Source organism: Hippocampus zosterae, chromosome 3 (genome assembly GCF_025434085.1).
Source record: "Hippocampus zosterae strain Florida chromosome 3, ASM2543408v3, whole genome shotgun sequence".
Taxonomy (NCBI): domain Eukaryota; kingdom Metazoa; phylum Chordata; class Actinopteri; order Syngnathiformes; family Syngnathidae; genus Hippocampus; species Hippocampus zosterae.
This window is the reverse complement of record NC_067453.1, coordinates 19,820,585-19,832,911: the sequence shown is the minus strand read 5'-3', so window position 1 is coordinate 19,832,911 and position 12,327 is coordinate 19,820,585. Positions and strand designations below refer to the sequence as shown.

Sequence of the window (12,327 nt, the reverse complement as noted above, 5' to 3'; positions counted from 1 at the left end):
TTGCTTCGCAGGAGATGTATTTTGCCCTCTGTGGTTCTCTCTGCCAGGTGGCCGGGAGACATTGTTGCTTTTCTTCGCACGATTGGCCCCATCTTCTGCTGTTTGCTTTTTCACAGTTTCCTCAAAAAAATACTTCATCTGGAAAATTCTTCTTGGTTTCTAGGGAAGCCACTTTTCGTGCATGGTGGTACACTAGAGTTGGGGAGAGTTTAGCCACTGTCAGAAATCTCTCTAGCACCCCTTCAGCAACCCCCCTACCCCTCCCTGAGTAATTCTTTTTCTTCATTTAGATATTTGAGTTAAAAACATTTTTCACAGGTAAGTAGACATTCTGCTCCAATCCAATTCCCCTTTGCGTGTTTGTGCTGCAGCTGTACCTCGTGTGTGTTTTTGAGGGCAGGGGAGGGGTAGGTTGAGTCTTTCAGTGAAACTGGGGCGCATTTGGAAATAATCTCAACTTGCGCATTGGTTTACCGTGACTGTTTGGCAATTTGCTTACTTTGAGAATGTGCCAAAAAGTGGCGCAGAGGCTTCAAAACGGTGTGCAAAAAGTGCTCTCTAATAAGTACAGGGGAAAACAGCAAAGTGATGCGGGCGTACAATGAAGGCATTTTTGTCACACTGAGCAGTGCGCATGGAAGGGGATACAAAGACGTAATCAATCTCCACAATTGCGTGGTAGGTTCCAAATCTCTACCTTGGTTTGATTAACCTTTTCATGCGGGCCAATTTTATCAGCAGAATTAGAGGCGTGTTAATAGATAACAAGCAGCTGGCCACAAATGGACCTCGGGCCATAATTTTCACAGTTCTGCTTTCGTAGTTCTCCAGAATACTGTAATCGTGTTCCAGCAAAGGAAAAATCGTCATGCATGCACATGGGTTTTTATACTTTAAGACTTTCACTGTTACAAAGTCGATTTCTATTCAGTCCACACACAAACACATTCTCACTCTCATGGATGCCACATGACAGAAGTCAGTGCAAACTTTGTCAACAGCAATAAAAAGTCTTTCTGGGTCATGCCATTTAAGAGATTGTTACTTTGTCCGAATGAGACACACAGCAGACCATTCCCATCCCCCCTCCCGGTACAATATTAACTCGACAAAGATAACTATTTATACTTTTTTTCAGGGACAAGTAGAGTATGCATAGGTATGTTCCCAACCTGTGAAAGTCAACTATCAAGTCAAGGGCACGGTCCCAAAGAGAAGCCATTATGTATTGTTTCAAGTGTAATTCTAATCACCTTCCACGAGTCTAATAATATGACTTTGTTCAATGATAACAAATCGATTTGCATAAAAAATGCAGGTAAACACAGACCAAAACTCTCAATGCAGAAAAACGCAAACAGTGGACCAGCGATTACACAAGAAAAAGGTGATAGGAAAGAAATTTGAGCTATACTACAAAGTGTTTGCTCCGAAGCCAAACGATTCTACAGATTTTATACACATGATGGAGAAGAGAAAGCCACTAATTGTGTGGGGAAGCACTAAATCAATCAGAGTACCTGCACGTAGCCAAAGCATGTTGATGTCCTTGAGATGGAAAAACCCTTAAAGGAAGATGAGAAGAACAATTCCGCTCTAATTTTCACATGTTTCACTAATGCCACTGGACGACCTTCTCCTGCGGACCCGATAGCCACAGATCGGCTCAACAAGTGTGTATGTGTGAGGCTGAGCGTGCATGTCTATGTGCAAAACATATTGTTGTGTATGTGTGTGCGTGCGTGTGTGAATGGCTTTGGAGGGGGTTATAATAAGGATTATTCTCCAGTCATGAGAAAGGGCTGTACCAGGCTACCACACACAGTCCTCGTCACTCATAAGCACTGGTCCCACTGGTGGACCTGGCTCAGGAGATTAGAGGAGTGACGGGGCTGGGAGCGCGACACGCAGCTAGCTTTAAAAGAAAGCAAGGTTAAAAAAAAAAAAAGAAATGAGACGTTGAGTAGAACGAATGGCTGGAGATATACAAAAGGAGAGAAAGATTAGGTGACCTAATAGAGAGATGCTTGGTTAAGTTAAATTAGGGTAAAAAGATCATAAAGAGATAAAATTCAGAAAATTCCCAAACAGCTGCTTTTATTTATATATTTTTATTGCAAATTCTTTCACTATAAACGACTTTTTCCCCCACTTGACCTCGTCAAAGGAGTTTGTTTTCATCACTGTTAGTGAGCAGGATTACACAAGAACTAGTAAACAAATGAGGCAGGGGCCAAGGAACAAATATTACATTTTGCTGTAGATTTGGATAAAACTGGAGCTCCAGCAAATGTTTTCCACTTTTATGAACGTCAAATGAGGTGCATGTTCCCTAAGTTCTCTGTAAATAATGTGTTAGTCTTAAGACATTTTAGATCTGTGTAGGAGGTAGCTTTTTTTAGTGAGGGTAGAGGTTGTGGCAATGTTCCTAAAAAGATCTTATTACATTTTGATTAGGATCCAAATCCTTCCACTCATACAATCCACCTGCATTGTGGCCAAGTGGGGGCACAACCAAACAGATCCAGCAGATGGACTAAATAGGAACATTGTCTTTCAATTGACAAGTCAGATTGAAATGTGTGGAGCTTTAAACTTGACTTACATACTTCCAATCCAATACCAAATAAGTTTTAGGTCACAATTCATTTAAAACACACAGGATATTAATAATTAAAAAAAAAATTACAGTGCAATAAGACCGAAAAGTCAAAGGTGTGATTGTGTTAACAAACGCTCAAACGTTTGAGGACACACACACACGCACACACACTCTGGTTGAGAATGACTGTTGGCACTGATGAAGGTAAGGCATGACAATGAAAAGTCATACGTGAGCACCTCACGCCCGGCCGCTCTCAAACAATACATTCCTCTCAAAGTAAATCACCCTCCGAGCTGTAAATCAGAGAAGGCTGGCGGCTGTGTACGGCTTTCAAGCAACATTTCCAAAATGGCCTTCTGGAACTATGATTCACTAGCTTTCTGGGAGTACAAGAGAACTTAATAGGAATTCTGATACATCGACATGAGTAATGAACTGCAATTTTTGTTTTCCAAAGGAATAAAGAGCCAGGCTGTGATGTATGCACCACCCTAGATGTCAGTGCTGCTCAGACACTTAGTCCATCAGTTGGCCTCAACTGAAACACTTTCTGCAACGCAAGAAAGTTGTTGAGTGAACGTGTGTGTGTTTTTTTTCTCTAGCAGCGGCCAAGCATTTCATTCAACCATTGGCACATTCATGTTTCTGGGTGGGGAGTTAACGGATGAATGAGGACATGATACAAGTGCGGCTGATTGTGCTCACGCCATGCTGTCTAACATATGCGTCAACATGTAAGATGTGATGCTGTCCGTGATCTATTGAACTGCTTTTTGTTTGACGGTGTGCTGTGAGATTTTTTTTTCTAATGTCAAAAATGTGCGTTGGCTCAATAAAAAGCAAACACTAACTCCATCAAAAGAACCACTTGACACAAATAGTGAAGACATGGGATGGCGCTGTTCACAGGTGTAGCAGCCCCGAGTAGTCTGGGTGCTCTTAACATTGCTCTGGGAGCAGGCTAGCATATGTGAAAGAACCAGTCCCATGAGCCATTTTAAAAAAATTATTTGTAGTCCCAAAACGTACCCACTGAACTACTAATGGTAATTTGAATCCGTAATGTAATTTGCCTCGGCTACTCGTGCTTAATATCTCATTTAAAAAACATGTTTCGGTATGTTTTTATAAAATACAGACATCCAGTTGGATTGAATTTGGTACAATCTCCCATTTTACTGATTTCAGAACCCTTTGAAAAGTGTGGCCGAAATGCCTGAAATACTGGATCATATGGATTAGCTGGCTGCCCCTGTGATTGACTGGCGCCCAGTATTTCATGTTCAGCCCGAGGTCATCTTGAGCTCCCTGCGACCCTCAACAGGATGAGGTATGGACTCAATAGATCTTGAGCAGAACAAAGGATACGTATGGACAAAAACCCCAGCTTTCAGAAAATATTTTCAATTGTCTTGAAAAATCAAAATCAGCAGATTCATCTAATGATGGCAGCAAAGACATGGGCCCGTAATCTTATTCAGTCAAACAACAAAAGTGGATTACGACTTTACAGCGCAAGAAGCAACATGTGAGTTACAAATCATTAACTAAAATGCATACTGAAAATTAAAAGTGAATTTCAGCAATGGTGTATGTTATTCATAATTTTTTTTTCTGCACCCCGATCTGTAAAAAACAGTCGTGGCTAATGATCGTAACCTGTTCAAAATTTCTAATCGCAAGTCCTGATGTGTGCGATCAACACCGAGTTTGGGTAAGCCATGGATGTCCAGATCCTGATTCGAATGACTTGATGGCCCATTAGGAAGAAAACTCGAGCTCATGCTGTTCCTGGACAAAAATAAAGGAGCAACTGATTGTGTTGACTTTTTGCAGAACATGTATTTAAAGTTATTCACCACATAAAAAATGACAAGATGTTTTTGCAACTGCAAATTATTAGCTAGCAGTTAAGCTAACAGTTAGCTTAGCCTTTTCCATTTCCTCCACTACTTCTACTACTGGTAGTAGTAGACAGGAGGACTATTTTTTTCTTCTTTGGATTTTTTTGTAGCTTGTATGCCTTGTGGAACCATGCTCCTTCTTATAAGTCACACTTGGTACTTTGACAGACATCTGGTTTCTAGTAAGTAAGCATTTTTGCCCTCACCAAGTGGAAGGCCTGTCACATTTCCGAAATTGGTTGATATGTTAAAATAAAAAATTGTTAAGTGTCTACTCCATTTAAGCCATGCATTACTGGAGTGTCAAGTGGCTTTAATTTCGTTGTGCTTCACATTTTGTGCACATTGAAGCTTTTAAAACACAGCATGTGTTTTATCTCAAAGCATTGTGAGTTACTGCTGGAAACGTCCATGACACCTGACACAAAACCCAAATGACGATAATATATATTTCAATCAATACTTCAGTTGACTTTGAAGGGATGGTTACTTGAGATGAATCAACGCAGCAGCAATAAATGTCACTAAACTTTGCGTGTGCGTGTGTGCGTGAGCAACTGTTTATTGTCTAAGTGAGTCAGAGATGAGAAGGTCAAGTTATGGTGGTGGTGGCGGTGGGGTGGGGAAGGGCAGTGGAGATTCGGTTGGCTTTCTCCCAACGGGCGATTCTCTCAGCACTGTGAGTCTGCTCTGTCTCACCTCCTCACCCTGTCTGCTCACTGTTACTCTAATGGAGTCTGCTGAGGAGAAACACACCAGTCTCACCTCATTGTGTTTTAACAACCACCGGCCGGGGCTATGCCAGGAATGTGAGCTGTGCATTAGTGTGATGTATACATATTTTGGTCATCCTATTAAAACATAGCTCACGAGTGAGATCCATCACGGTGATGGGTGCATGTATTGTTGGATAATGGCAGCAAAAACAAGAACTGTAAAATCATCTAAAATCTCAAGTCAAATCCTATCTTTCAGAACTTTTTTTGCAGCATTTGTTATACTACATGATAACATGTAATGTGTTCACATGTAAAAAAATTCTTAAGATTAATATTAAGATATCCTTTATTTGTCCCGCAATGGGGAAATTTACATTCATCTAAAGGGCAGAGAGTCGGTCAGCCGTGATGCCCAGGATCGGCCCGATGATACACCAGCCGTTTGTGAAAATTAACATGTTTCCCCGAAATTCCCGATGGTTAAGCCTCAAAGCCAACATTGAGTCGATTTTTGTGTACAAAAGGTATATGATTTGAACCGTCTTGGTCCAACATTTGAGGGCGCTATATTCATCATCAGCATAACTGTGCTCTGACCGTGAAAATTGGTGTAACGTTTTGTAGGCTTTTGCAAGCCTCAGTGCTGTTGCTTGTGAATTTGGTTCATTTCTATGCGTTTCCTTCGACATGCACCTGATGCGTTTGACAATTTGGTAGCTGAAAGTAAATAACATTTCGGCCTACCGGGACTACTTTTAACTATAAGCACAGGTAGTGTAATGCGATTTTGGTGAGTTCGGAAGTCCAGTCAGATTCTGAGCTTCGCGGACATGTGGTGGCTATCACCATATTTCATTTGGAAATATGACAACAGCATGATTTGAACCCTCTGAATCATTGCAGAAAAGAACTCATGCAACCCACGGCCACTATTTTTTCTACTACTTCTTCTTATCATTATTATTATCATCTTCATCAGGTGTGGAGACGGCGAGGGTCGGGGTCACACACACATGGATCATGGTGGAAGGCAGTCTCCAAGCGCTCATCATTCCCAAGATGGAGGTCTGGTTATGAGTCAAGCAAATCCGTGTCTTCTTCCACCACATCAAGGACTATCAGGGTGTCTCTCACTCACGCCATTTAAAAGGGAATGTGAGGAGCCACTACAAATGGTGGCAAATCAAGTGGGCTGTGTCCACCCTCACAACAGCACAAATGCCCCGTTTCTTAAATGTGCCACGCTGCACTGGCTTGCACAGATCTACAAAAATACCAAAACTTGGTCTAGTCCTCCCTGACGTAAATTTACACCATGGCTCGTGCCAGACTTTCACTGAGCATGAATAATAGAGACATGAGTGTTGCTTAACCAAGACGTAAAAGTAGATCGAAACTTAGTCTGTACATAGTATAATTACATAAAGGTAATCTATACTGTCACCCAAGATACAAGGCAAATACAGACCCTTCGGAGAGATGACTCAGAGCAACTTGGTTTAAAGCGATGACATCATTATCGAAGCATGAACTTTTCTGACCATTATTTTGTCTTTGTCTTGAAACTGAGCTAAATAAGGAATAAAAAAGTGATGTCATCACCAGTGAAAACGTTTGTTTAATGTCTTTGAATCAGCTTGGGGTTTTTTTTATGACAGAGAATCCCATTGTTTTATCATTATATTACATGTACAGCACTTTTTATGCAGCGATGGCTGTTTGAAAGCTCTATAAATACTGTTGACTTGACTTGAATACTTGATTCACACAGTTGAATTCCCTGAGAAAGCTATCAAGGGCTTGCAAGCTCACCGTCTTTTATCACATCATTAGCAGTCCCTCAAAGGCAACATCTGACACAGGCTCAAAGCATCAAAAACAAGCACCTATTTACTTTTCGTGGCCACACTGACATTTTAGTGCAAGTGAGTGTGGCTCACATGAAGCCAGATAGAGAACATCTCTCTTACTCCCAAAGCAAGAATGTAAACACACTAAATTCCTGTCAAAATGGCACGGAATCTCTGACAGTCCGGGTGGCTGTGGATATAACTTAGCACCACATGTATACTGTAACAAAGTGTTCAGTTTTTACACAAATGATTATCCATAAAACCGTAAGAGTGTCTACATGTGCACTTGACTTCTGAGAGACACTTGACATTGATGTCAAATGAGTGAGCTGGGAATTCTGAGACACGCTGTATATCATGGGAGTGCTGTGAATTTGTCAAACAGACGAAACGTCAATATCTTGCCTGTGATGTATTCTGCAAGATTTATTATGAGAAAGTGAGTCAATGTCAATCCTGGGATGAATTAAAATCAATCAATGCAGTGCTGCCATGCTCAACAAAGAATGGGGGGAAAACATTTACAAAAAGTTTGTCACTAACAAATTTAAGTATTACTTCCTGCTTTTTTTAATGCAATTATTCCACACTAACCACCTGAAATGACATTGACCATGTCTCAAAACTGTTGTTGCCATTTGCAAAAGGCACCATTTATCATCTCAACTTGAGTTCTAACCTCCAACCCCGCGCAAGTTAAACTTGATCTGCTACCCATCACTATCACTTTTGCTGATGCACCCTTTAACCCTTCAGCTTGCTTGCATTTTGTTTTGGGGTTTAAAAAAAGGATGGCTATATAGCTGACACGCTCACATTAAGGTGAATGAGTGCTGCAAAGAATTACAAATCCAAACAGGTAGAACTAGTAATGGCGGACTGATTGTGTTTTTACGTCGAAGTTGGGTTGAACTGGGGTTAAAAAAACAACAACACGAAATCGACAACGCGAACTTTTCAAGAGCGCGGCGACTTACCTTCAAAAAATCTCTGTAAAGCTTCAGTTTCATCTACCACGTCCATCCTAGCGGGTGCCACATAAAAAATCCATTAAATGTCCCCCCTTCTCCGAACGACAGAAATTCGGATGGGGGAAACTTTCACAGTTGCATCACAGTCCAGAAATGACTGGAAGCAACGTAATGTTGCACTTCACTCCAGCACTGCACGCGAAGAGCGTCTCCTTCACACTGTTCAACTGCTCGTGCGGAAACGCAGCCAAAGAATCTACTTTCTCCGAAAAAATCCGCAAGTGCTGTGGATAATCATTCTGAAGCGAACCTTTCCTTCAATTCCCACACGCCACCGCAACCATTTCACGATGTGGGGTCGAAAAAAGCCAGGACAGAAAGGGGGGTCAGGTCATGAATTCGATCAAATGGTGTGCGTAAAAGTTGCGTAAAAGTCATCCAAGGCGAGTGAATTTGGTTTCCGTCCTCCTGCCGCTCCCTCTTGGACAGGATGTGAGCAAGGACAAGAGAGGCGTCGGAGGAGAGGAGATGAGGCAGGTGAGGGATGGGCTGCAAATGGGCAGAATCGAAGCAACAAATGAATAAACCAATTTAAAAAATAAGAATAATTTAGAGTGTTTCTCCGTTGGTTTGGCTAATTTCTTGAAGCAGATATTCTGAAAACGAGAAGGTCATTTGAGTTTTGCTCAACAGTACAGCTCATTAGGAAAAACTCATCATATCATTCCCAGAACTGTTTACACGTGCTTCAGATCTGATCCCTTTTCTTAGTAGCACCAACATTGCAAAGTTCCTACTCAATTGCTTGGGCTTATTTGCATTCACTCCGTGTTTTTGCCCCCCAAAAAACCCTGGATGGGTTCAGCACAACCTTCAAAAGTCCATCTCGCTCCTAAAACTGTTTAGCCGTGCATGTGTCAAAACTAAATTCCTTATAAATAGTGAGCCGCTCCAAAATGTATCATCGCTTCGGCACTGCAAGTCAATGTTTATACATTTAATCACACAACCAGAGTATCGTGGTTGACAAAATATAGTGATGTCTAAAATTGAGTAGAAAAAAAACGCTGGAAAATAAAATAAAAGAAATAAAAATAAACAAAACACTGCAAAAACCATGCTGGTCCATGCTGTTTTTTTTTCTTCTTTTTTTTGCAGGGTATAGATGTACAATCTCAAAATGTGGTAAAGGCCATTCAAATTAGACGGCTATGTTATCTTACGATTTAAGCACAGCACACTATTGTGCGCGATTGGCTCATTTAATTGTATGTATGATTGGAGACTTTTACACATCCATTGTGGAACGCTCTTCCAGTTGAATACGCTTATCATCTAAAACACTTGACTGAGGTTTGACTTTGTAAATCTTCCAAAACACACACATCTGGAGGAGGGAACGCATGTACAAAACTCGATACGGTCACCGCGATTTATGTTTGAAAAAAAAAAAACATTTGGATTTAGTGCAGATAAGATATGTTTTCTAATAAAAACCATAAAACACAATTCTTCTATGTAGTTTGATGATTTAGAACACATCTGCGGGGCCTCCACATCTTACATCAACAGGAGTGTTTTGCGTTAAGGCCTGGCGAGGAGGGGAGGACTTGAGGGAATGATCCATTTCTCTCGCTCTTATCAGCAGCACCCCCACCCCCGTAACAATGCCACTGTGTGCAGCCCCCACAGCCTGGGCGCCCACCTCCCCTTTGCCACATGTGAGATGCTGTTGTGTTGTCTTGTCCCCCCCCCCCCCCACAGCTGGAGCATCTCCCTCTTCACCCCCTTTCACCCCCTGTGCTTTTCCTCCATTCAAGGCAAACAACGCCTCCCTTCTTGCGGGCCACACTATGCAGATTGTTTGAGAGGACAAGCAAGACAGAGAGCCAGATAGATGCTGAGGGGGGACAATGAAACAGCTGGCCATGCTAAGGCAGTTCATTTCGCTGTCCTGTATCTCTTATCGCTCTTTTTATAATCGTGGATGGTATGCTCATGCGTGACTTGGAGCTGCTCGTGGACTCCAAATTTGGGTCAATATCACGATGAAGTGGCTTTGGGGCCCTCATTTGAATTACGGCATCATCGTGAAAACGCAGCGGAAAAATGAAACTCTGGGCTCACTTGAATTAGAAGTGCTCAATCATTTGCATACGCACCAGTACAATGAGAAGTCCCCTAAAATGTGTTTCATTCATTTGATACGTTTATAACTGTATCAGTATCACTGTAACTGTATACTATATTCTTATTTATTTGTTGGCTGTATGGGATTTTGATGTCACACAAACTTTATTGCTTGTTACAATTCATGTACAGTGGCTAAATGATCACATTTTTAATAGTGTTTATTGTACACAACAGTGGTTGTTGAACCTTTTAGTCCCACCTCCAATTATTATTTTATTCTGATGCTATATATTTTTTTCTGTTCCAATACAACTGCACCTCAGTGCACAAAGCAAGCTTGCTTGTACGAGTTTGGAACGGAAGACCCTGAGAGCCCTGACCTCAACCCCATCAAATACTTCTAAGATTTTCTTGCGGAATCTTCCCAGAAGAGTGGAAGCTGTTCATAATGGACGAACGTCACACATTCTGTGCAATGGCTAAGTGTCCCGATACTTGCGCACAAAGACTTTAATTCTATTTTTCACTTAGGACATCAATCGCTAGCATTTAGACTTACTTCTTATTCTATTCTCACTTTAAATTTGTATTTGGCTCAGGTTTCAGCCATTTGGCGGCGATCATAGTCAGTCCTTAGATAACGCGCGTCCTTCTTTATCACAGAAATTGACAATGCAGACTCTTTTTAAATCCGTGTAATTAGCATCTCATGGTCTGTTATTTTCTTTTGTATTCTCTTTTAGAGACCGAGTTTGAATTATTGATCAGCGTGGCATTCATTCGAGTGATACTGTACACCCAAGCGTAATGCTGCCACATCCTCAAGGTTTCCTCACTGGGTACAGAAGATGGCGGGGCAATATTACACCCGGAGTGGATGCACACAGTCTTCGTCGTGTATTATTTTTGTGGGCACACGGATTGCTCATCTATGTAAAATAGCCACATGAGAGGCTCTGACTGTATCATAAGTGCATTTAAAAAATATATGTTTAAGCAAATTGAGTCATGTATGGGAATTTACAACTGGATTGTAAAATGACAAATATTTCAGGAAGGTTTTTGATAGTTCATTTTGGTCCCGCAAGATCAAATAAAGAGTTCTGCATCTTATTTCCCCATGCGCAATTGAATTAAATACACCGTTCTGCAGCATGCATCCTTCAATAGAGGGTGCAGTTGCTCTGAGAAAGACTGGAGAGGCTTTCAAATGAACTTTTTAAGTACAGCGCTTGGGTGAAACGATGGAATTCGAGGCCTAAACTTGGTTTATCGGGACTCGACAGCATGCTGAAATTTTAACCCTTTGTCAATGAGCTTCCTGCATGTAAAATAAAAAAAAAATACATTTATCACTGTGCTATAATTTGGCTGTCCAAAGCAGTGTCCATTTATGATCAACACTATAATAGCAACTTTGGGATGCTCACATAAGGAGATGACTACCTGTACACTAATTAATCAAGTGCCCGTATTTCCAGCCCCTTTTGCACCCGACATTCGTCAAACAGGTGATTTGTCAGCGCTGACAGGTTCAGTTAATGATCAAACGCCACGGTAATGTTTCCATAGTAACTGGCATAAAAACAAAGCACTCAGAGGCCTTGAGTAACAGTCAAGCGCACGGGTCAAACCTTTGTTTGGACATGCTTTCATCAAGCTCACTCCTTTTACATGGCCCCTCACTGCTGGTATGCACACAATATGTGTTGACATTTCATATTTAAACAACAGTATCATAATAATGTAATAAGAAGTAATCCAACTTTTGTTCATAACTTTTATGGGCAGAATTTCTAGGCCCAGCCGAAGCGTTGGGGGCGTCTGGTTTGGTGGCCTCAGTATTATCGCTTTGCTTTTCGCGGATGACGTGGTTCGGTTGGCTTCATCAAGCCGCCATTTTCAGCTCACGCTGGAGCAGTTTGCAACCAGGTGTGAAGCAGAGTTATAATAGTTGGGATTTTTCATTATAGTCAATTTTTATTTTGTTTTGATGTTTTTTTTTTTAAATGCATAAAATATTTTTTTTAAATCAATGTAAATATTACTTATTTTTCAAAAATGCTTGCATTCATTTTAGTATTCATTTTAGTTTTTTAATATATGGAGTATTTGTCGAGTGCAATAATTTTTAAAAAGTAA

At 41.1% G+C, this 12,327-nt stretch overlaps 1 protein-coding gene across 7 annotated transcripts in view; it reads right to left on the bottom strand.

The window, feature by feature from the left end:
- myrf (myelin regulatory factor) overlaps positions 1-8,541 on the bottom strand; it is a 31,148-nt gene extending 22,607 nt beyond the window's left edge. For 3 of the 7 annotated variants that reach the window (XM_052061855.1, XM_052061857.1, XM_052061856.1), the window contains exon 1: positions 8,059-8,540. In XM_052061855.1, coding sequence (XP_051917815.1) covers positions 8,059-8,104 — 46 coding nt within the window. In that variant the 5' untranslated portion in view covers positions 8,105-8,540. Of the gene's footprint in view, positions 1-1,520; positions 1,682-8,058 lie in introns of those variants that run through there. The other 4 variants (XM_052061861.1, XM_052061858.1, XM_052061859.1 and 1 more) reach the window with 3 other exon arrangements.
- Between the last annotated feature and the right edge of the window lie 3,786 nt (positions 8,542-12,327).